This window comes from Fonsecaea multimorphosa, assembly GCF_000836435.1.
Source record: "Fonsecaea multimorphosa CBS 102226 unplaced genomic scaffold supercont1.5, whole genome shotgun sequence".
In the NCBI taxonomy this organism is placed as follows: domain Eukaryota; kingdom Fungi; phylum Ascomycota; class Eurotiomycetes; order Chaetothyriales; family Herpotrichiellaceae; genus Fonsecaea; species Fonsecaea multimorphosa.
The window spans coordinates 210518-232081 of record NW_015971639.1 but is presented as its reverse complement, the minus strand read 5'-3'; the positions used below and the strand labels follow the sequence as shown (position 1 = coordinate 232081).

General features: G+C 53.3%; 11 protein-coding genes across 11 annotated transcripts; 6 read left to right on the top strand and 5 right to left on the bottom strand.

Moving 5' to 3' along the window:
- Nucleotides 1-356: 356 nt before the first annotated feature.
- Nucleotides 357-3400, bottom strand: Z520_03286 (uncharacterized protein; the record flags this gene model as incomplete). Its single annotated transcript, XM_016773799.1, has 7 exons — nucleotides 357-1404; nucleotides 1455-1637; nucleotides 1687-2115; nucleotides 2168-2243; nucleotides 2298-3016; nucleotides 3116-3214; nucleotides 3375-3400. 7 exons carry the CDS (start codon nucleotides 3398-3400, stop codon nucleotides 357-359), a joined length of 2580 nt encoding a protein of 859 aa, XP_016634745.1.
- A 1415-nt stretch (nucleotides 3401-4815) lies between these two features.
- On the bottom strand, nucleotides 4816-6091 carry Z520_03285 (uncharacterized protein; the record flags this gene model as incomplete). Its single annotated transcript, XM_016773798.1, has 2 exons — nucleotides 4816-5970; nucleotides 6020-6091. The coding sequence occupies 2 exons, from the start codon at nucleotides 6089-6091 to the stop codon at nucleotides 4816-4818; spliced, it is 1227 nt and encodes a 408-aa protein (XP_016634744.1).
- A 300-nt stretch (nucleotides 6092-6391) lies between these two features.
- Nucleotides 6392-7941, top strand: Z520_03284 (uncharacterized protein; the record flags this gene model as incomplete). Its single annotated transcript, XM_016773797.1, has 2 exons — nucleotides 6392-7667; nucleotides 7718-7941. The coding sequence occupies 2 exons, from the start codon at nucleotides 6392-6394 to the stop codon at nucleotides 7939-7941; spliced, it is 1500 nt and encodes a 499-aa protein (XP_016634743.1).
- A 744-nt stretch (nucleotides 7942-8685) lies between these two features.
- On the top strand, nucleotides 8686-12222 carry Z520_03283 (uncharacterized protein; the record flags this gene model as incomplete). The annotated part of the gene is made up of 1 exon (XM_016773796.1): nucleotides 8686-12222. The coding sequence occupies one exon, from the start codon at nucleotides 8686-8688 to the stop codon at nucleotides 12220-12222; it is 3537 nt and encodes a 1178-aa protein (XP_016634742.1).
- Nucleotides 12223-12858: 636 nt separating this feature from the next.
- Z520_03282 (uncharacterized protein) lies at nucleotides 12859-14170 on the top strand (the record flags this gene model as incomplete). The annotated part of the gene is made up of 2 exons (XM_016773795.1): nucleotides 12859-13147; nucleotides 13476-14170. The coding sequence occupies 2 exons, from the start codon at nucleotides 12859-12861 to the stop codon at nucleotides 14168-14170; spliced, it is 984 nt and encodes a 327-aa protein (XP_016634741.1).
- A 500-nt stretch (nucleotides 14171-14670) lies between these two features.
- Nucleotides 14671-15923, bottom strand: Z520_03281 (uncharacterized protein; the record flags this gene model as incomplete). The annotated part of the gene is made up of 3 exons (XM_016773794.1): nucleotides 14671-14742; nucleotides 14838-15498; nucleotides 15670-15923. 3 exons carry the CDS (start codon nucleotides 15921-15923, stop codon nucleotides 14671-14673), a joined length of 987 nt encoding a protein of 328 aa, XP_016634740.1.
- A 580-nt stretch (nucleotides 15924-16503) lies between these two features.
- Nucleotides 16504-17353, bottom strand: Z520_03280 (uncharacterized protein; the record flags this gene model as incomplete). Its single annotated transcript, XM_016773793.1, has 2 exons — nucleotides 16504-16695; nucleotides 16745-17353. The coding sequence occupies 2 exons, from the start codon at nucleotides 17351-17353 to the stop codon at nucleotides 16504-16506; spliced, it is 801 nt and encodes a 266-aa protein (XP_016634739.1).
- A 239-nt stretch (nucleotides 17354-17592) lies between these two features.
- Nucleotides 17593-18106, top strand: Z520_03279 (uncharacterized protein; the record flags this gene model as incomplete). Its single annotated transcript, XM_016773792.1, has 3 exons — nucleotides 17593-17766; nucleotides 17859-17983; nucleotides 18040-18106. The coding sequence occupies 3 exons, from the start codon at nucleotides 17593-17595 to the stop codon at nucleotides 18104-18106; spliced, it is 366 nt and encodes a 121-aa protein (XP_016634738.1).
- Nucleotides 18107-18247: 141 nt separating this feature from the next.
- Nucleotides 18248-19331, bottom strand: Z520_03278 (uncharacterized protein; the record flags this gene model as incomplete). Its single annotated transcript, XM_016773791.1, has 2 exons — nucleotides 18248-19246; nucleotides 19296-19331. 2 exons carry the CDS (start codon nucleotides 19329-19331, stop codon nucleotides 18248-18250), a joined length of 1035 nt encoding a protein of 344 aa, XP_016634737.1.
- Nucleotides 19332-19909: 578 nt separating this feature from the next.
- Z520_03277 (uncharacterized protein) lies at nucleotides 19910-20494 on the top strand (the record flags this gene model as incomplete). Its single annotated transcript, XM_016773790.1, has 1 exon — nucleotides 19910-20494. One exon carries the CDS (start codon nucleotides 19910-19912, stop codon nucleotides 20492-20494), a length of 585 nt encoding a protein of 194 aa, XP_016634736.1.
- A 171-nt stretch (nucleotides 20495-20665) lies between these two features.
- Z520_03276 (uncharacterized protein) lies at nucleotides 20666-21403 on the top strand (the record flags this gene model as incomplete). Its single annotated transcript, XM_016773789.1, has 1 exon — nucleotides 20666-21403. The coding sequence occupies one exon, from the start codon at nucleotides 20666-20668 to the stop codon at nucleotides 21401-21403; it is 738 nt and encodes a 245-aa protein (XP_016634735.1).
- Between the last annotated feature and the right edge of the window lie 161 nt (nucleotides 21404-21564).

The window sequence follows — 21564 nt, the reverse complement described above, 5'->3', positions numbered from 1 at the left end:
TCGTAAGGGAAGTAACTTTGTCATTGCTATTATAGATGGTCTGAGGTTTGAGGTCGCCGGTCCAAAGTCTCAGTGGTTCTAGATCTCCCTCCTCTGGAAATACATACGTATGGTGTGCCAGACTCTAACGTTGCATTCGCAAAGATCCATCATCTCTTTTCGAATGCACATGATTATAGCCATCATCCAATATCCATTCATCTGTCAGTCACGCTCAATCTTCGAGGCAGAAAACGTAACTTGGAGCCGACCTTGTCCACAGAGACACGTCCTTGCAATCAAGTCGCTCAAGTGGACCATCGCCCTCAACCAATGTACAGCAAATCTCGTTGGGCAGATGCATCGCGACAGATAGCCTACGTGCCGTCCATGTTCATGCCTGCCATTTCGCCATTGATCCCAAAGAACTGGAACCAGTCTTCCACGTTGAGTGTTGTGGGCGCCACCGGTGCGTTTCCGAGCGAGCTCGTCGACCACCCGTCACTGTCATGCAATTCCATGCCTGCCCCCATCATCCCTTGCATGCCAGGCGGCCATACTTGAGGCTGCTGCTGTCCTTGCCCTGCTATATCTATATGGGGGATCGCTTGCCCGGCAGTTCCCATCCCGGTTTGTTGTCCCTGCAGTTGCTGGAGCTGAGGATCCACCGCATGGTTTAGAATCGGGCTTGTACTAAAACCAACCACATCCCCAATCGTGCCGTCAGGGAACAGCTGGTCTGGCTGGAAGTTCTCCCACAACTGTTGCGAGATGTTCGGTGAGTCTCGCGTGACGAGGAACAAATCCGGCGGCGTTGCAGGAATCGAATACCCGTTGAAGGGCGAATTGGCCCGTGTAGGTCCTCGTGACGGTAAACGTGACGCCCCTCGAGACCGGGATGGCGGCAAATACTGTTCGTTCGGAAGTGGAGGTGAGCCCAAGTAGTTGTGTTGCTGTGATTGCGGTATCTCGCGCGAAGGCGTCACGGCAGGTGTTTGAGGCCGGGAACGCTCGTACGACATTTGAGGGGCAGGTGGTCCAACATTGAAGCCAAGGTCGATGTCGTCGAACTTGCGTTTCGCGGGGTTTGCTGGCGGCACTGGTGGCGGCGCCGGTACAGGTGTGGCACTTCCGATACCGTTCGAATTGCCGTTGGCCTGAACGTGACCTTGGTCACGTAGGTTGACTTTAGCCCTTTGAGCCTTCTTCCCAGTGGCTTTCTGGAGTCTCTCCTCCAGCACCTTGTTGCCGAGGATGGATTCGAACAGGGTGTGGACCATTTTGGCCACTAGCCAGACTTTCGAAACCTCCTTCAAGGCGTTCATGCAAACGTTGATGCGCTCCTGGCTCGCAGCAACCACCGACGGCACCGAAGACCGCATTTGGTAAACGTGCATAATCAGTGCAGAGAACAAACTGTACACACTACAACAAGCTTTAGTGACTGGATCGATGTCGAAAAATGATCAACTTACATGAATGCAGGCGTGTATTTGACTTGGTCGTGAGCAAGAAGGTTTTCCATAATCGAAGTAATCATTCCAGCAGCCTGGAATGCAATCGTCCTCGAAGGATAAGCCATGTCGACATTTTCATAGTCATGGGGTTTTGCTGTTGCTGGCGGCATATGGGCTCGGTGCAGCAAGCACAGAGTGGTACTGGAAACTGGTCAACATCTGACCCGAGTCTTGAACGCAACACACTTACTAGTAGTTGGAATGTAAAAGGGCAGACCAGAAATGATGGCGTGAGCGTTCCCAATATACTTCACGAGGGCAGTTCTGTAGCCAGTCTGCCAATGCCATGTCGCTGTGAGTTAGATCGATTGCGTTGGTCCGCCGAGCTTTTGATGCCACTGAATATTGCTGAGAAAGCACGAGACCCATGATCTCGCAGAGTTTGACATATTGCAAGAAGAACTGAATGTGGACTGGATCGGCCTGGTAGTCATTGTTCGGGTCGCCCTCGTCTTCGATAAAGTCTTCCTCCGTGATCATCTCGACGTCGGAATCGTCCGTGTTGATCGAAACGGGTCGGCCGAGAGCCACTGCTACTGATCGATCCCTCGTAAAGAGAGACCACCATACTCTCTTCCACAGTCGCTTGTCTTGTCTGCTTAGTTGAGAACTTTCCACACTATTGGTGATTGTCAGCTGGCTCCCGGACTAGAGGTACACGACCAAAGTACCTTCGATGCATTCCGGCTCCTTGGGCAACCACAATGGCTACCCTGGTCCAATAGAAGACATTCTTTGTCACATCTGCTGCAATGTTAGACCTCGGGTTGTCGCCAAATTCCGTGAACCCCGATCCCTTACCTTCGGGGCCCTCCCAGTACCAGCCCATCAGTATCAAAGCCTGGACAATGGTAATGCGGTCATCTTCATAGTTTGCATCGTACAGCGCTTTTGCACGTTTGTAAAAAGTCATTGCAGCCGGCGTGGTCGAACCAGTGGCGTCCATCAGTTGCGGGTTGGTGCAAACCCTGGAGCCAGCCAGCAAGATGGCCTGCAGCAGCAGCAACGATGGCGGGTTCTTGGTATCCTTGTATCTCTTCATGAACCGGCTTCGATTGATGACTGGCACAATAGGAGCGACCCATCGAAAGTAAGCATCGACGAGCTCATCACACAACGCACGGGGTGGAAGTAGGAACGCCCCCCTCTGCTGGAGAATTTCTATTTCCATCTGGTCTGGCTCTGTTAGGCGAGCGCGGGCGCCTCGAATATTCTCCGGCAAGGGGTAGTGGACGACGTCTGTGGTACCATGCCGGTCATGGACGAGCAATGATAGGTTTGACGACTCTCCAAGATATGCCACTCGGCCGGCTTCTTTGATGGGCGCTCGGGCAAATTTAGGCTTCATGAACTGTGCCATGGTGCTGTTGTTCGCAGCTTGTTGGGCGGCTTGCGCCTCTGACATCTGCGTCGAGGGAATGCCATCTGGGGAGTTGTAGCCAACGGTAGGCTTTGGTTGTGCCGGTCGAGTGAGGCGAGGTTCTGTAGGCGTGCCGGCCTGTTGTGAGTCGCCGGTCTCACTGAAGTGCCCGTCAGCATCCCCGAATTCGCAGCCACGGAGCAATCGGGTCCCTCAAAAGCTCTAGAGCATGAGAGGTATAGAAGGGAAAAAGTCCTACCTCTCCTCATCTTTGGCTCGAGCAGCACTGGCTCTTTTTCGCTTGGGAATGGGAATCCGACATTCAATAGAAAAGGCAACACAGTTTGTGCACGGAACCCTAGAGACAGTCAGTGTCAAAGGATCAGCGACGACGGTGACAGAATAATAGCTCTCACCCGAGAGATGCTGCATCGCATCGCACCTACTCCAAAAAGCGTGTTAGAACTCGATCCACATTTGCAGGCTCCCTTGGGGTCGGTGGAAGAATGGCAACGTACTTTGCGGGAGTGACATGTTTCTGCATAGTAGATGCGTCAGTAATGCTTTCCAAAATATCGACAACTGCTTTCCCGACACGTGTAGGTACAGGCTCATTGGATCAGGACGGTGTCTGAGGTCGTCTCCAAGTGCGAGCGACACATTGATCACAAGTACCACTTTTGGACCGAGGTTCTCGGTTTATCGAGATCTCCAGAGGGACAAAAGTATTAAGGTGAACATATCCGCAGGAGCATTTGTGACATTCTTTCGACTCGCAAGTGAAGCAAGACCATCCATTACGCAAGCCGTCAAATCCAACTTTTCCGCATGACCCGTGTCGTCGCAAGGCAAAAAGGAAGTTCAGGGAGATGTGAGCTTACCACACGCTCGAGATGCGCGCTGCCTGGACGGTGCGTTAGCAGATGCGGCAATGGAAATAGGTGGCTCGCAACGTCTGCATACCTTCTGAAGCTTGGATGTCCTGGAGTTTGATTCGCAGGCGCTTTGTTTGTTGCGGGTTGATCGTTGGATGTCTGCGACGGAGCTGCAGCAGACGGTGCCTGCGACTCGGACTGTGGGCTAGGATGATCACTCATGGCTGCAGGCGGGCTCAGACCACAAGACAGCGAGTAGGTTCTACGCCCCGTAGAAGTGAAGGCGCATTACAAGCCAAAGACAACGACAGCGAGGAGAATGGGCGAGGCGGTGACAAGGTCGGCCTGGAAAAAGCGGTACGTGTGGACAGGGTCTTGTAGAAGACGATCTGGTGGTTCTGGATACAGAGAGCACATGAGTGCCATGGCCTGTTACCGTCTCGCCGTCTCCCGCACTATGGAGAGTGCCCAGGTGGTGGGTGGAGGGTAGTGGGCGAGAGGGCTGGGGGTTGGTCACTGGTCACTGGTCAGCCGAAGGGAAATTTTAGAGTGAGCATGCAGCCATGCTGCCCATGCAGGATCGCCCACCTAGGTACCCAAGGGCTATGGGCACCCTTGGCCTGCATACTCTGTCCTCCGTGACTGTCCAGCCTTCAAGCCCTCAAGCCCTTCAAGAGGCTACTGAGCTGCCCCCGGTGCCCCGACACCCGCCTTCAACTCCCCTGTAGCTTGATCTTTGCGGGGTACGGGGGCTGCGCTACAATATCATGCTACTAGTGGACATACAGAAAAGCATACCATCCTCACGGACAGATTTGATTCGACTTTGATTTCATGTACCAGTCAAAGTGGGAAAAGTCTTCCGATTGATTTTCGAGCTGCCCATGCCTCCCCTCGTATTCTCGTCTGATCGTCTGAGGTCTTTGCTGCCTTGTGCATGGGTGGCCGCTGCATAAAGCTACCTAGGTAGTCCAAGTTGTGTACATCTTGTATTTCTACCATTTAGCTTAGACCTAAAATGTCCATTACGCGCGTAGTTCCTGAGATTATCCCACGTTCGAGAAACGACCGAGGCCGACGGCCGTTAGTCTGGTTGGTGCAACTCCTCCACTGCGTCTTCCACGTCTACGACTGGGGAGGACGACTCGGTGCTCCATTCCCTTTCGTCCTTGTCTCTCTTTGCGTCCTGAGCGGCCTTGGTCGCACGCGCTCGTAAAAAGAAGTCAGCCGTACGAAGACCTCGTACATCTCCTGCTTGCATGGTCTCCATGCGCTGCCCCCTTTCCCTTTGCCGCTGAATCATCTCACGAACAGGCACCATCGCAGCTTCCCGGCAGGCCTCCTTGATGTCGCTTCCTGACATTCCAGCCATCACCCTTGACAAATAGTCCAAGTCAAGATTTTCCTTGTCAAGCTTGGTGTCTCGAAGTATAATTTTTAGGATCTTGAGGCGCTGAGAGGCATTTGGCAGCGAGATGGGGAACTTCTTGGGCATCCGTCGGAGAATAGCATCGTCAATGTCCTGTAGGCGGTTGGTGGCACCAAGGATCAGTATTCGCTGGGGGCGACCGGAAGTGTTCGCGGAAGCCAACCCATCCCAATGCGTCATAAACTCGGCCTTGACCATCCCACTTGCTTCATGTTCGCCACTATGTCGCGTGCCCAGAACTGCATCGATTTCGTCGATAAAGACAATCACCGGTTCCAGCTTGCGAGCTAGGGAGAAGACTGCGTTGACCAGTTTATTCGAATCGCCAAACCATTTGTTGGTAACGGTCGAAATATGCAGATTGATGAAGCATGCACCGCTTTCATGGGCAAGAGCCTTGGCTAGCATGGTCTTTCCACAACCGGGAGGACCATAGAGGAGAACACCCGAAGGCGCCGCCAGGAGAGAAGAAGACGTAGAGTAGAGTTCCGGCAAGGTCAAAGGGTATATCACCGACTCTCGAAGATCCTCTATTATATCAGATAGACCCCCGATGTCGTCAAAGGACACAGAGATATCCTCTGGAAACACAAGCTCTTGTAGGATGACTTCTTCATATTGCGACAGCCGCAGGCTTTCTCTCGGGGGTCGATCCGCACCGAGTTGTTTTGCAAGCTGGTTCTGTTGGGGATCGTCTAGTCGTCGTAGTATTGCGGCAGACTGCAAGCGATTCTGCTCCTTCTGTTCCGCTTCGGGGTCGAGGTTCATCTGTGCGAGGACATACTTGATGATATAGTAGCCCCCAAACATCTGCTGTCCGTTAGATAACTGGCCCTGTAGGAACCACGTGTAGGCATACCAAAGGGACTGTAATGGCCAGTTCTTGCAGTACTCGGTGCCACCAGGCACCATCGCCTCTATCGGGAGACATCATCCAGTCTATTTTTGAACAGTCGTGAGTATGGCGGCGGGATACATTAGTCGGCTGGAATGGACAACCAGAGAAAGCGACGCTCCCTAGTGATGGGACTTGCGTCTTGTAGTGAGGCGGCTTGCTTGCCGAAGTCGCCACTTCTACTGTGGCTGGTGAGTCCCGAGGTTAAGCCGAATTCAAAAGTGGCATCGCTTTGTTTACATCACCTTCCTCTTTAGATTCTTAGTTCTACTTGACTTCGTGAGTGACGCTGCTGCACTTCGACCTGAGACTGGCATCTACCGATTGCACATTGATATGAAGGGCATTGCAGATCTCATTGATTCCGACATGGAGGAGGCGGTGCCTTTTATCGACGAAAATTCGATTCTGTCCTCCGCCTCCGACGCGACCAATGCCACTACCACGAAAACTGCGCCGGCAAAGCGAGGCAAAAAAAGACAACGCGTCACGATGCCCCCAAGAGCCAAGTCGAAGGCACAGAAGAATGCCACAGCCGAAGTGAAAAAGGTCACTTCAAGACAGATCGCTGGTGTGAAGCGCAAGGCGGTCGCAGATGATGCAAACGAGCAAGATTCCGACGTCAACCTCGACGACACGTCGAGAGACTCCGAACCAGACAAGCAACCAATCGCGCCAAAAACTAAAAGAGGAAAGCGCACGAATACCAGGACAAAAGCAGCACCTGAGGCCGCAGAAACGGTTGACAATGAAGATCAGACAATGGAGGCGTCGCCTCAGGCAGTGCGCTCGAAGTATGCGGCAGCCCGAACCAAGAAAGAAGCCCCAAAAGTCTTTGCCAAAGCGAATGCTCCCACAAAGTCGAAAGTGACTTCACTACCTCAATCTCCTGTCCTGGAGCGGCAGCACGAAGAAATCGAGGCGGCAAGTGAAGAATTGGAAGTTGTTGCAGCCCCAAAAGGCAGAGCAATTGCGAGAGATGCCTCCAGAACGAGACAGGAACCGCCCTATCGACGACGAGCTGGGAGCGCGTCTGACACTGAAAGAAGCGACCCTAACCTTAGGCGCAAATTGGGAGATATCACCCGCAAGTTTGAGAATGTGGATTTGAAATACCGTAATCTCAGAGAAGTGGGCATCAACGAGGCAAATGCGAATATGGAGAAGCTACAAAGGCAATGTGATGCTACCATGCAGGCGTCAAATGACTTGATAGCGTCACTCAAAAACGAGCTGGCTACGCAAGTGCCTCTGGCACACGAGGCGCGCAAGCTTCGCAGACAGATGCAGAACCAGGAAGCAGAGATGGAAAGGATGCGCGACACGGCCTTGCAACTCTCAGCCTCTCTGGCTGATGCTCAAAACGAAATCAAAGGACTGCAAGCCAAGTTGGTAGCAGCACGAGCATCCTCTGTTGACAACCCCAAGCCTCCTAGCAGCGCGATGAAAAGCACTGTGCAACGCCACCTCACGGGAGAAGCTGCCCAGGCTGCGCAAGTCGCACAAATGAAGGAGGAACTGTACAGCGACTTGACCGGACTCGTTATTCTGAACGTGAAAAAGACGGCAGAAGGCGATCTATTCAACTGTATCCAGACTGGTCGAAACGGGAGTGAGTTTGACCTGGAATCCTGCTGTGTCAATGAGCTAACCATTGGAAAGCGTTACATTTCAGCTTGTTCATCGATCAGGAAATCGCAAAAGGTGCCAGTTTCGAGGAAACCGAGTACCTATACACGCCTCTGCTGGATCGCGACCGTGACCACGAGATGATGAAACTGATGCCTAGCTATCTGACCGAGGACATCACTTTCGCCAGACACAACGCCGCCAAGTTCTATGGCAGAGTCGTGGATACCATCACCAAGAAAAGGGGTGACGAATGAACGAGCTGTATGATATGCTTTTATGCCCTTCTGAGGTGGTTTTGGGTCGCATCTTATGCCAGAAATGGTCCGGGTGTTCTGTGGCTGAACATAATGTCAGGTCAATTTGGAGAACGGCGATCGTCTGGAACGGTGGCAGAAAGTCATCGAGATTATCCCAACATGGATAGAATATATGCCATAGTGCTGAGTGCTTCGTGTGAAGGACCATGCAGTGTGTTGCAGCACATCTGAACATGCGGCACCGGAACGCGGTTTCTCCGCATTCCGCATTGACATATCGGGATATCGCTATCGCCAGGCTGCGCTTACTCGTGCACTACCCCTCCATCCCCATCTACTCCTCATCCTCCACGTCGCCCATGCTCTCCTCCAGTCGCCTATGCTAGTTCTGCTCAGCCAATTGGTCATCCTCCAACGCGCTGCTACAAATGCCATCCACCTCTCTCTTTTGACCTTGGAAGGCGTCGAGATCATCACTTGCGTCGGGGTGTGATCCCGTTGTATCGTCGAGTGCGTGCTCATGTCTACCTGATACCGGTCCAACTTGGGGCCGCCATTGCTGGTCCGTTTCCGACGACACAGAGCTGCTCTCTGGCGACACCGCCATCTCCTCGCGTCCTTCTAGAACTTCAATATTCCGGGCATTTCTGCCACCTCCGACTCGAGACTTCGACAATTGAAGCAGAACCATCGTTTGTTCAGCGCTGGCAACACCTTAAGCTTTCAGCCGACTCGCCCAGAATGGCAGTGATGTCTTTCCGGAAAGCTTCCCTGTCCACCAATATGAGGGCCCTACATCCAAGATCTAGAACCTCCCGAAATCACCCAGTCAATACAGCCCAAGTCCGAACACTCTGGTGGTGGGGACGGCAGACAGGGAACCCTTGGTCTCCTCCCGAGGATTTTGAAGAGCGTGTGAGAAGACATCACAAGATTATGAAGTCAAGATACTACAAAGTACTCCGAAGAAGAGCATTATGGGAGTCAGAAGATACGTATATTCGACCGTGGCGTCACCATCGCCTTTGGGCAAACCGATATTGCGATTACAAGCCATTGTCTTCCACAGGAGCCTCAGGCCAGGAAGCAAAAGAGCCTGGTAATGAACAAGCCAATGAGGCTCAGACGATATACAAAGACTTCGATGCTTTCCGCGCGGCTGTTGATCGTGCTATCGCACGAGACCCGTACGGGACATTGTTCGGAAGACGGTTGCAAAGTCCTCCATCTTCCAACAACTCGTCATGGACATCTTTCTCCTGGTTCTCAGACCCGAAGGAGATCAAGAACGACTCAAGTGTCAAGGATCCAGATCCTACGCCGAGCATGGCTACAAAAAGCCCGACAGAGAGTGGGACCTTATTCTCCGAAACAGGCCCAGACAAGCAACCAAGTCAGAGCTCGGGCATGGATGTTAGCAAGGAAGAATATGAATATGACCCAATCTCCATGAGGAAGGTTCCCATAAAGAAGCAATCAGCTGAGCCTGAACAAATGGAAGAGCCTGAGCGAGAGCAACGATCAGGAACCCCCGATCCGAAAACCCAATCGGAGCAGCCCAAGCCAGAAAATTCATCGTCGGACGATCAGCCAAGGCAGCCGTTCTTGAAAACCCTGTTCTTCCAAGAACATGGAGTTGACATACCAGTCAAGACTTACAAGCCTCACAGAGTCTACGGCTACAGCGCTTCAGAAAAGAAGCCGACTGATGAACATACAAACCCGTCTACGAAGAGTGAGGGTTTCGACAGCTCCAGAAAACAAGAACTTCGGGATCTGATGACACGAGCCAAGGGTAACAACATAGACACCACGGCTCTGTTTACAGAAGTTAACGCACAACCAGAGTCGGAGACCACCACAAGCGAAACCACTGCTCCTAAGAAGACTCGAGACTTGCCTGAGCCAGATGACAGTCTGCCGCTATTCTCAGGAACCACGTACGAGGCAAAGGCCAGGAGGGAAGCAGACACCAATGCGTCAGATTGGCTGGTCAGAGAAGGTTTCCGGCAAAAGAATGCAGAGTCGGTAAAAGCCACAGACGTGCAGACCGCTTCGATTGATGAGACGATTGTGGAAATGAAGAGTAGGCTTCAGCCGGCCCTCGACAGGGTGAAGACACGGGCTGCCCACGATCATGAGGACAAGTTGGCCAGGCTGCAGACTGCCCTTGACCGGCACATGTCTGCTTCCATGCGGCTTTCTTCTCCGACAAAGAAAGAAACACGAACGAGCGATGCAGTGGTGGCTTCTACCGAGGAGAAAACGGAGGCTGAAGACTCGAAGAAGACAGCAAGGGCAAAACTTGAAACAGATTTCGAGGCCCGACAGAAAGACGCCGCAGACGAAGATATCATCTCGCCCAAGACCCTGAAGCTCGAAACTCCCACCAAAAAATTGACTAAAACACTCAACAATGTCTGGGAGCATATCCGCGAATATCCCAATGGAATCGTTGCCAAAACGATGAAGTCCATGACAAACTTCAACGAGAACTACAAGAAGTATATCCGGCCCGATGCGGTGAAGGGACTGACCGACAAGCTCGTCTTCAAAGACGAATCGCTAAGCAACACACCTTCCATCTACAAGTCCAACGGCAAAGCCCAAACATTGGCGACTTTCACACCGTCACACAATGTCCTCGCCGATGAGAAAAAAGGCATGGAACGGACAGCTGGCTTGCGCGAGGCGACGGAGAACGCGAAGAGGGATGCAGAAGTGCAAAAGACCCAGATGTCGCAGTTGGCTGCAGATATACAAGCAGTCTACGAGAGCGAATACGGGCCCATTAATCCCGAACATAGGCAGCCAACACAACCCTCTCGTGATGTCGAAGCTGCGTCTTCTACGTCCACCGCTTCTGAGCAGAACCCAGCCAGACCTCACCCGCTCTCTGTTGCGAGCGTCCGACCGGGAGTTACCACAAACCCAGTGATTGATGACCATATCAGCAAATTCGAGCCCAAATTTGCAAGGCTCGTTGACGAGGCGAAGCAGATCCGTGCGGAGCTTCGAGTTGTTGACGTCAAGTCTCAGGAGCTCGAGGGCCTGCGACAGGCTGCAAGTCAAGCAGGAGCCAAAGAACAAGCGGAAGAAACCAAAGCACCTCTCCACAAGTTGAGCGACGTCATGCAAGGGGCAAAAGAAGTGAGAAGGGAATTGCATGAAGCTCAGAACACGATAAGACGGATTGAAAGTGGAAGACCAGCAATTGCTTGGAGTGCTCCTCAGTTGTCAGGCTCCGACTTTGGCAAGAAAAGGATTGACCTTAAAGTGCAGAAGAGTCCCAGTGCGATCAAAGCCCCACGCGAGAGCGTAGCTGAAAAGAACACAAACATTGGGGCTGAGGTACAGAGGACAGCACCGAGTCCAAGTGAGATGGAGCCGAAAACGGTTCCCGAACCGATCCACACCCCATCGGGATCACCTGTTTGGAACGATGAGCAACCTCCGCCCATCGAGAGCATGAAAATGAGAAAGTTTGACTCTCCCTACCTCCTTCTGACGTACGACAGCTCGACTGAGAAGGTCAACTTCTCTCCAATGAATCAACCAACCACGGAAATGCCCAAGTCCAACAATGTGATTGGTATTTTAGGACGCCTCAAAAATGCTCCAGAATTTCTCAAGCATTTCCAAACAATGCAAAGAGCAGGATATTCGCTGTACAATGGCACCGAGAACATGTTGATTTTCCAGAAGAAGCAATCAGAACATGCCACAGGCCCAACTGTGCCAAAGGCTATCACAGAGGCAAAATCACTGACGGAAGAGGTGACAACGACACCCGGAGCCAATGTTTCTCCTCAAACCGATCAGGAAGCTGCCACAGTGTTGGATGAATTGCCCTCCGAGTTGAATCCACTCCCCGGGCCAGCAGCACCCACGGCCCCTCCATCTCGTCCGATCGGAAATCAGCCAAAGGTGAGAAGGCAAGAGAATGTCTTCTCTGGAACAATCCGTCCGAATGCGTCGTCCTCGTCGTCATCCCATGCGACGGACGAAAAGGCTTCAGCATCGAACTCTGACAAGGGTAGTCATGATAAACAAGGCGAGAGCCTCTGGAAGCGACTCACGCGCGGAGTGAGATACACGCTTTTTACTCTCACTGCTCTGAGTCTAGGCGCGTACTCTATCGGCTTTGTCGCAGAAGGGCTGAGTGCTCACGCCCAGCAGCAAAGAGGGATCGTTGATGGAGAAGCCCAAGGACCGAGAAAGCGGATTGTCATGACAGGCCAGAGACCGGGGATATTCAGCACAGAAAGTTCTCGCTGAGGCGTTGAAGATTGTGAGGCTTGTCCAGGTTGAAAATGCCAGCGGATACGAACAATGATGCGGTGGTGGAGTCACTTGGTTGATGTATTGCATCTCTTGCTGTGCGAGGCGTGTACGGCGCTGGAGGAGGATTACCGTTATCATGTACATACCCAGTCCGCTCTTCGTCTTAGTTTCTTGTCTCTATAGCGCCTCTGCTCCAAATCCCGATTTTCGGTGGTGATTACATCTAGCCCGTCCATTGCACCGAAGAACCGTAGCCTCGTAAATACCTAGGTCCTAGGTATCGAGACATGTTCTTGGTGGAATCTACCTTCCTTTTTTGGCCATGAATTTGACCCGATCAATGGCAAACTCTGGTGGAGTCGTTCTACCCGGAAAATACTTTCGACCTGCATTGATCCCTCCTCTGGAGCTCTTCCCTCGATTGAATGAATACACTCGAGAGTCCCATAGTCACTGACACCCGTTTAGCACCCAGAACAAAGACGACCTAACAGGCACTGGCAGGACATTTTGCGCCACAGCAGAATCCCCAAGGAAACGAAAGCATTTCAAGCTCCCCCCACCCCCTTGACGGCTCAATTGCTCCATCCAGCATTTCTCAGATATAGACTCAAAAACTTGCACCCCAATATGGCTGGATCTGACACGCGCAAAACGGTGCTGATAACGGGCTGCTCGGCGCACGGCCTCGGCCACGCATTGGCGATCGCGTTCCACGATGCGGGACTGCGTGTGTTTGCCACCGCGCGCAACCCGGACAAGATGACCGGCTTGCGGGAGCGGGGGATCGAGTGCTTGCCGCTGGACGTGCTGGACGAGGAGAGTATCAAGTCGTGCGTGGAGAGTGTCAGAGGTTTGACAAGGCGAGATGGCGAGGATGAGGGCAGATTGGATTGTTTGGTCAATAATGCTGGTGGAGGTATGTTTCTCTCCCCCGTGCTCTCCTTGGTTTTCTTTCTTTTCCTGGCCCGAGTTGGTGGCTTTGTTGGTGTGTTTGATGATGTGTTCTCTTGGACCTTGAGAGGCGTCCATAAAGGATCTGGAGTGGGGATGGGTATTGGGAAGGATTGACCTGCTGGAATATCCAGCGCCTTGCTCTCATTGTTCTTGATATCGGGATCCACCACCTGTCTACCTTCTTGCATGGTATCTTGATTTGACGGAACGTCTGCCCACATACTTACTTCAAGACGCCTGTTGGGCAAGGACTGACTAACGCTCTCGAACCCCCTCGTGGGAAACAATAGGCTACAACATGCCCGTGGCCGACATATCCATCCCGGAAGCGAAAGCCCTGTTCGATCTGAACGTCTGGTCCTGCATCGCCGTCACGCAAGCATTTCTACCCTTGCTGATCAACGCCGCCAAACCCATCACCACCACCAACCCATCCTCCCCGAGGATTTCCAAATCCAAATCCCACCCTCCTCCAAGCCTGATCCTCAACAACACGTCCGTCTCCTCGGTCGAACCCACGCCCCACAACAGCGCCTACCACGCCAGCAAAGCCGCCACGGCCATGTTCTCGACACACATGCGGATCGAGCTGCAACCGTTCAACATCCACGTCATCGACCTCAAGACCGGGTGCGTGCACTCCAACTTCCACGCGAACCACCAGGACGGCCGCGCCAGTCTGCCGGGGGACAGTATCTACGCGCCCGTGCGCGAACAGACCGAGAGCGCGATGCGCAATGCGTTCCCCATCCGCGAGGATCCCGGAAAGTGGGCCAAGGATGTCGTGCGCGATGTTCTTGGGTCGTGGGATAAGGGTGGTCAGGGCGGAGGTATGCCGCTGGAGATCTGGAGGGGCACGGGATCCTGGAGGACGTGGTTCTACAACTGCACGTTCTGGCCCACGGGTTGGTGGGATGAGTGGTGGAGAAAGGCCGTGGGGTTGGATCTGTTGAGGGAGAAGGTAAGGAAGAGCCATGGATGTTAAGTGTCGGATAAAGGTGTATACCTAGGTAGGTATGCGCATAGCGAAGAAGGGGGCGCGAAGCAGACTCCAGTGGGAAACGAGAAAAGATTCTTTGATTTTTTTTGTATTAAGTCAAACCTCTCGCCCTGATGGCCTGATGGGCGTTTGGGAACGCTTAAGGTTCGTATCCTCGACGACTAAACAAGTCCCCAAACTGACATGCCCTGACCTATTCAGCCTGAACATGGTCCGAACATTTTAACGGCGCGCCCCGGTTCTGCGCCTAACGCATAAATGCAAGCATTATCATTACATTGTTATCATGCCGGCCTCCAGAGGCCGCAGATAACCCTGAACACTGAGAAGCAAAATAGAGAGCCTTGTCCCACCTTTTTTCTATCTCCCGCGGGTGTATCCTAGGTTTAAAAAGTAGAGGATCGTGGCAGACAACCAACCAACCACAAAAACAAACCTGAGCGCCGTGACCGAGTCATTGCAGGTGTGGAAGAAGTCAGGTTTCATTAATCTTCGATCTGGGTCATGAATTTTCTCCGCATGTTTGAATTAACGACGCCGCCAACACCGAAAGCAGGCTGTTGTGCGGTGAATAACAGGTTAGCCGTCTTCCCTTTTGTTGGCGTAAGGAAGAAATGAAAGTGAACGAAAAGAAAGAGTTGCTGGGACTTACAATGATCCTCCCCATCCGAGCCAAGGCACTGACACCCCAATCCCTGACGACCCGGGAGTATCGCTCTCCAAAACCTAACCGACCTTGTCTATTGTACAGATCCAACCCTAGCAGATGGATCGGGGTTGAAATCAACTGAATGGCAGCCGGCGCCATGAACTGGGCCGTATTCATCCTCCCGGACTCCGTGGAGAGAATGCGAGAAAACCGCGACCTTACTTCGGGCGGGAGGTTCGCGAGTTGCGGTGCAATGATGGATGGGAGGTTGAAGGACGCGAAGATGGTCAAACAGTCCCGCACGGCGAAGAGGGCGTAGGAGAGTTTGGGGACAACGGCGGCTGCCGGTGACGACGACGGGGCTGTTGCTCCAAACATCCTCGCGAAACACGAATCCTTGTACACACACAGGCTCATGTTCACCGAGGAGGTCGCGAGGAATTTGGTCGCGCCGGAAGAGACTGTGGAGGCCGGCTTTGACGTGACGGTCGAGTGCAGCGTGTCGACGGCGTTGGCTGTCGTGTAGGTCGAGAAATACAGCGTGAAGATCAGCAGGAATGGCCTGGAGAAGATGAACGCATGGGGGCGGGTGATCGCTGGGTGCAAGGAGCGCAGGAGGCAGGATGAGAAGGACGTGCCATTCGCAGCTTTCTCAACTATGGAGCTGGTCCTCGTTAGTGACATCTATTTTTCAATGGAGGTCTGGACTGAACGACAGCAGGACGTAGAGCAGGCAGAGACCTCCCAACAGAGGCTTGAGTTGGGTAGCAACAGTGCAGGCTGGTTCATTCTCTGGCACAATTGAAGGGTATCAGAACCCTCAGAGAGTACGCACCGGTCTATAACAGTTATGATAGGGGCAATCAACGCTGAAGCGCTGGCAGCAGAGGTAACATCCGCGCCTAGTCGCAATCCCAAGTTCATTGTGTTCCATTGCACAGGTTTCTTCTGCTCCACCGACACCTTTCTCACCGAAGGGAGGTGAACCTGAGGTTTCGGGATAGAGACAGTCTTTGAGGGGACTGGCAGCTTCTCTGAGAGCTCCTCGTTGGGTTTTGACTCGAGGAGAGGTTGCTGCTGGTGAGGCATCGTCTTTGCGGAGGCTCCTGCGCGCCGTGCATTGAAGCCGTGACGGTGAGGTTGCTCGGCTGCGGCTCGTTTCAGATATTGGCGGGAGAGAGACCGGGGAGCTGTCTTATCGTTTTCAGACCCTCTCCGTCTGGCTGACTGTGTCGCTGGGGGAGATCACTGTCGACTGCGAAATTTAATTACGCGCAGGAGATGGGCTGGAAGTTGAGTCAATCTGCCTTCGGGTCATTGTTCACCGATCCGACATCGGCCCGGTTCCTTCAAGGCTCAGCCTTGTCATATACCAGACTCGGATGCATAGCAGATCCCAGCCAGTCGAATAATCATAGAAAGTGAAACCCATTGTCGGGTTGAGTAGATGTATGTTTCCGGAGGATATGCGGACTAAACTTTATACCCGCTTGACCTTCTCGTCGACCAGCTTAGACGTGATCTCTAATGCTCCCGCAACGACCGCCGCCGGTTTCATGGCTAAAGAGGGTAGGCAAATCGAGTGGAAGTGATTTATATGCAAAGTCGAGTGTCACAACAACATTTCAAAGCCAGAGAACTCCTCCTTCAAATGAGACTGGGTGCGCCGTTATAAGTTCTTCTTTTCCTTGGCGATCTTTGCTTCAGCCTGCAAGGCCTCCTTTCGACCTGTGGCGTGTCTTTGGCCAACTGCATTTTCTCCGCCAATGGCCCGGAACGCCTGGTAGAACGTCCATTCAACAGCCTCCTCCACAGGTTTGTCGAAGAGATAAGGTAGTGCGGGAACCACTGCTAGACCGAGCTATAGTCTCATCAGTGTCTACCCATTAGTTTCTGGATGATTCACTTACTCCAATCGGGCCCCAAGTTCTTATGGTTTGGTTTGATGCACTCTTGAGCGCCTTCCCGGAATATTTCACGACCGAGTGAATTGTAAATGCCGGCAATCCCATCGAAGCGAGACTTTGGAAAACAGCTCGCTGGGCCATCACGGCCCGATAGTCTTCAATCGCAGGAATGTGAACGGGTTGCTGTGCCGACATGGCATCGACCTTCCCCATGGGTTCCTTTGGTTTTCCGTCAGACTCCTCTCCGCCTTGAGGATGTAGCAGCCTCTGATTCCTCTTATACGCCTTCCACCCCTCGTGCCCACAATCACCGAGCACGTATGCCCATGAGACCGCATATGCGCTTCTGACCAGTATAGGGTGGGCAACTGGGCGAAAGGACTCGCCAATGTCTGAGGTATAGGCAACATATCGATGGGCGCTCAACATAATAGTGCGCAGCCGGTTGGCATATGCGGCATATCGCATGCTCGTTTCCGTGGTGTCCGGCCCTTCTCCTTCGTAGATATTGTCCATCCAGTCATCTTGCTTGTCGACCAGCTTTTGGAGGTCTTTGTTTAGATGCTCGCGGGGAAAGGCAGAGTTCGGGCGGTCTCCCTCTTTGCCGGCCATGGTGGGAATGGAGTTGGAACGGAGGGCAGGTTTGCAGCTGCCTGTCGCCCAAGATAGTCGGATCACATTTAAGAGGAGATGCGACAGAGGCAAAAGTGCCTCAGGACCGCGTCGTGACGATCAGTGCCTGCAGCTTGCGGAGCTTCTGACCGGGACGAGGCGGCGGGCCAGAAACTGCGGAATCCTGTTGTGTGGTTGACCGTAGTGCATTGCGAGCTGTGTGTCCGGCGGATCATTCAATGAAAGCTCCAGCAGCTCAGACGCAAAATCTCGGTCCGCAGTCGACTTGCTTCGTCTTTTTGCAACCAGAACCATTCCCACGACATCTCGAATATACATCTTCGCAAGGTCTCAAAATCGTCAAGATGGTTGCCATGTACAATATCGCAGGCCGCCAGGTCGGATCACACTGGGTAGGTGACCGTGAGATGGGTTCTACTCTGTCACAATCAAATCCGCGTTGAGGAATGCCCTCCTTTCAACCGCACTGACTGACCTTCTGTAGCTGGCTATTGCTACGCTCAGCACCGCCTTTGGCCTTCCCTTCCTGCTGACTAGAGGCGGTGGAGCCAAAAAATCACCCACGCCCCCAATCAACGCCTCAAGCAAGGACGAAGAGAAGTTCATTCAGTAAGGAGCTTATCCGGTCATTCGCTGCCGCAACGCTGTCCCTAACACCTTGGCAGGGAATTTTTACAACAGGTGGAGCAAGAAGACAAAGGGAATAAGATCTCGGGCAAAGAGGCGCATTAGAGAGGAGACCAGCAATATGAGAAGATACGGTTCAGACGAACCTACGCATTGTACATAAGCTAGACGGATTGAAAACTACAACACCAGCCATGAAGCCCTGTGGACAGAAGAAGCCCTTTAGTCCTTGTGTCGCAATATCCCTCACGGCCTCAACTGGAACACTTCCCCATCCTCGGTTGGTCGTCCCATTTTGACGTCGGCAAAGCCTTGCTTCAAGTCCATGACGATGGAAAATAAAGTTTGGCTGGTGCTCTTCTCCCCTACAGCTCGGTTGATAGCGGCAGGATAGTTGCTCTCATCCTTCAAGATCTCCTTCAAGTTTTGCATGGTCGGTTTGCCAATGTCCCTCATCAGCTGTTGAATGCGGTCTAGCCTGAAGGGGGAGTCCTTGACAAGGATGTCCCCCTCTACCTTGTGTTTCATGACCAGGTGATTCGAGTGAGTACAGGATCCACGCAATGCGCCATCCGTGTCCAGGGGCATTTCCACAATGTCGAGTGCTGTGCATTCAAATCCAACACCTCCAGTCGCCGCATCAGCGATGGTGATGTGACATGCCGAAGCCACTCCGGCTTTACGAAGGGCGGCTGCTGCTGCCTCTTTAGACGTGCTATTGAGTGCCGTCCTCAGTGCAAGATGGCAAGGAAGCTTGTCAAAAGATACGCCTGGCGCTTGAATGGCGTTCAGCGTGACGCCGACGCCCGCGGAGTTCATGCCAATCTTGCCAATGATTCCTCCTTCGCTCATCATATGGATTCGGGGCTTGCCGGGTTGCTCAATCGCAAGACAGATGATGTTGGGGGTTTGGTCAAAGTTCCAATCCCAGTTCTGGGCCAGAAAACTCGCATCTGACGTCTTCCAGGCCAGGGCAGTGCAGCCGTCGCTCACCATGCCAAAGGCAATCTCGGTGCGGACATTCAGCGCCACAATTGATTCGAGATCGAGCCCAGCGCCATCGGCAACGCCTTGCATCTCCTCGACATACTCGGGATACGAACTTTGCAACCAGGGAAGCGACTTTCGGGCTACATCCTGCACTTGTGGCCACGAGAGCTTCGCTCTCTCCTTGAAATAAGCGGAATAGAAGGCCATGCTCCCGTGTACCTCGGTTTTGGCTGCCTCGCCATGTTGACGACCGATCTGGAGGTGTCAATGGTGGATTATCACGAGTCTGACAATGTGGACTCACCTCGTATGGCGTGCCTGAGCACTTGATATGCTTCATCTTGCGGCGATTGCGACGATGTCTTGAACTTTCAGTGGGGAAAAAGCGATGGAGAGTGCTCCTGGAGCCAGCCAGACCAGGAGATCAATGCCATAATATTCATTGCCTTTGGCCTCGGGCCCCGCACATCTTGCGGAGTTGCGCGTGGAGCGCGAGCGATATCTCTTGAACGCGGTGTAACTGGGATGTGATAGCGCTTGTTTGTGTAGCCAGACGGTTGTAGATAGCAAACGGGGTTGGTAGAAGCCCACGATGATTCGAGCATGAGCCATCTTTGCGTCTTGATACTGTGCCGTTTCATCGACAGGCCCAACCTGGAAGGAGAGTTTCCGTGGCTGAATTGGACTTGATACGGGATGGGGGAGCCTCTCTCGCTAATACATGGCGAGGATGGTATTCCCCACCGACGACTTTATCGCTCGATTCTCCAAAAACCTCCCCTCAACTTGAAGTTCACAGAAAAGGCTGTTCCATTGTTCTAAGCGTCACTCTCCACCTCAAGTCCTCAAAGCAACCCATCCTTCACCCAAAATCGCGCCCCGCAAAGCGTCCCCTCCAGTACGCGCGTCAAGCCCCGGATGCGAGCCCCCTTCCCTCTGGCGCTGCGCATTGGCACCGACATCGTAGCCACGAACCGAATCGCGTCCTTACTCCAACCAGACATCCGACGGTTAGTCCGACTGACCAATCGATTCCTGGTCGCTCAAGAGCTCGAGGATCTCAGGCGCCGCTTCCCGCACTGGGACGATGCAGATCGCCAGGACCGGGACCAGCTGGCGAGGAACAAACAGGTTGCTGCCTGGATTGCCGGCCGCTGGGCGTCCAAGGAGGCCGCCAAAAAGGCCTGGGATGCTTCTTTACTCAGCTTTCGCGATCTGAGGGTCGGAATTGAACCCGACAGCGGCTCGGTCCATATCATCTGCGATATCGCTGGTCTGATTCAAACCTCGGAAAACGCTTCAGGTCATTCCACAATAACCTCAGGCAGCAGCAGCAGCAGCAGCAGCAGCAGTAGCAGCGCCAGAGTCACTGAGCAGACTGCTCAACTCAGCATAAGCCACGACGGAGACTACGCCATCGCCACAGTTCTTGCGACACCCTTACATGCAGATATATCGGCCGAGCTTGCACGAAGAAAGGCCGAAGCCGAAGCAAAGGTTTAAATAAGCCTCTGTTGGCCCAATCGTGTAGGGGCTTTTGACTCATTTCTTACAGGCAGCAACGCCAAACGTTCAGTGACCATAGCAACAAAAACCCAACTGTGTACCTTTGGTTTTAGAACTAAGACACTAGATCTGTGTGAGGCACTGTGAATTTTTCAACAACAATCAATAATGGCGTCGTGGAACCAACCAGGCGGATACTCGGTGATGCACGAGCACGACCCCCGGTGGACGGCGGTCGACGAGTATGCCAACGGGCACTTGCTCGCTCCCTCTCGGAACCCGTACCACGAGGCACTGGAATTCACGCGTTCCAACTCCCGGGCCAAGGGTCTCCCGGACATCGCCGTCTTCGCGGCACAGGGCAAGTTCATGTCGATGCAGATTCAGATCACGGGCGCCAAAAACGTTCTGGAAGTCGGCACGTTGGGCGGGTACTCTGCGATCTGGATGGCCGCGGGGACCGGCGCGGACGGGAAAGTGACGACAGTCGAGGTCAACCCGGAGACCAAGAAGATCGCCGAGGAGAACATTGCGCACGCTGGCTTGAGCGACCGCGTTACCGTGCTGTTGGGGCCGGGCGTCGAGGTCCTCCCTGCGCTGCTCGAGGAGGTCAAGGCCGGCAAGCGCCCGCCCTTTGACTTTGTCTTCATCGACGCCGACAAGGAGAACAACCTGGCCTACTTCGAGTGCGCGCTGCAGATGGTCAAGCCCCGCACCTGCATCATCGTCGACAACGTCGTCCGCCGCGGACAATTGGCCGATCCGGCCATGAAGGACGACTCTCGCATCGCGGGCACGAGGAGGCTCATTGAGGCCGTGGGCAAGGATGACCGCGTCGAGGCCGTCGTCATCCAGACGGTCGCGGAGAAGAATTATGACGGGTTCATGATGGCCCTGGTCAAGTAGATCAGGTCGACGACTCTCTCGAGTGACCTAAGGTGTTGCGATGGTATCCATCAGTCACGCTTTATCGGTCATCAGCAGTCTTCTGTCTGTTTGTCTGTCTTTTTCGAATAGATGAAGTTGTAGTATACCTCGATTTGGACCTTGATCGTGTGGAACCCTTT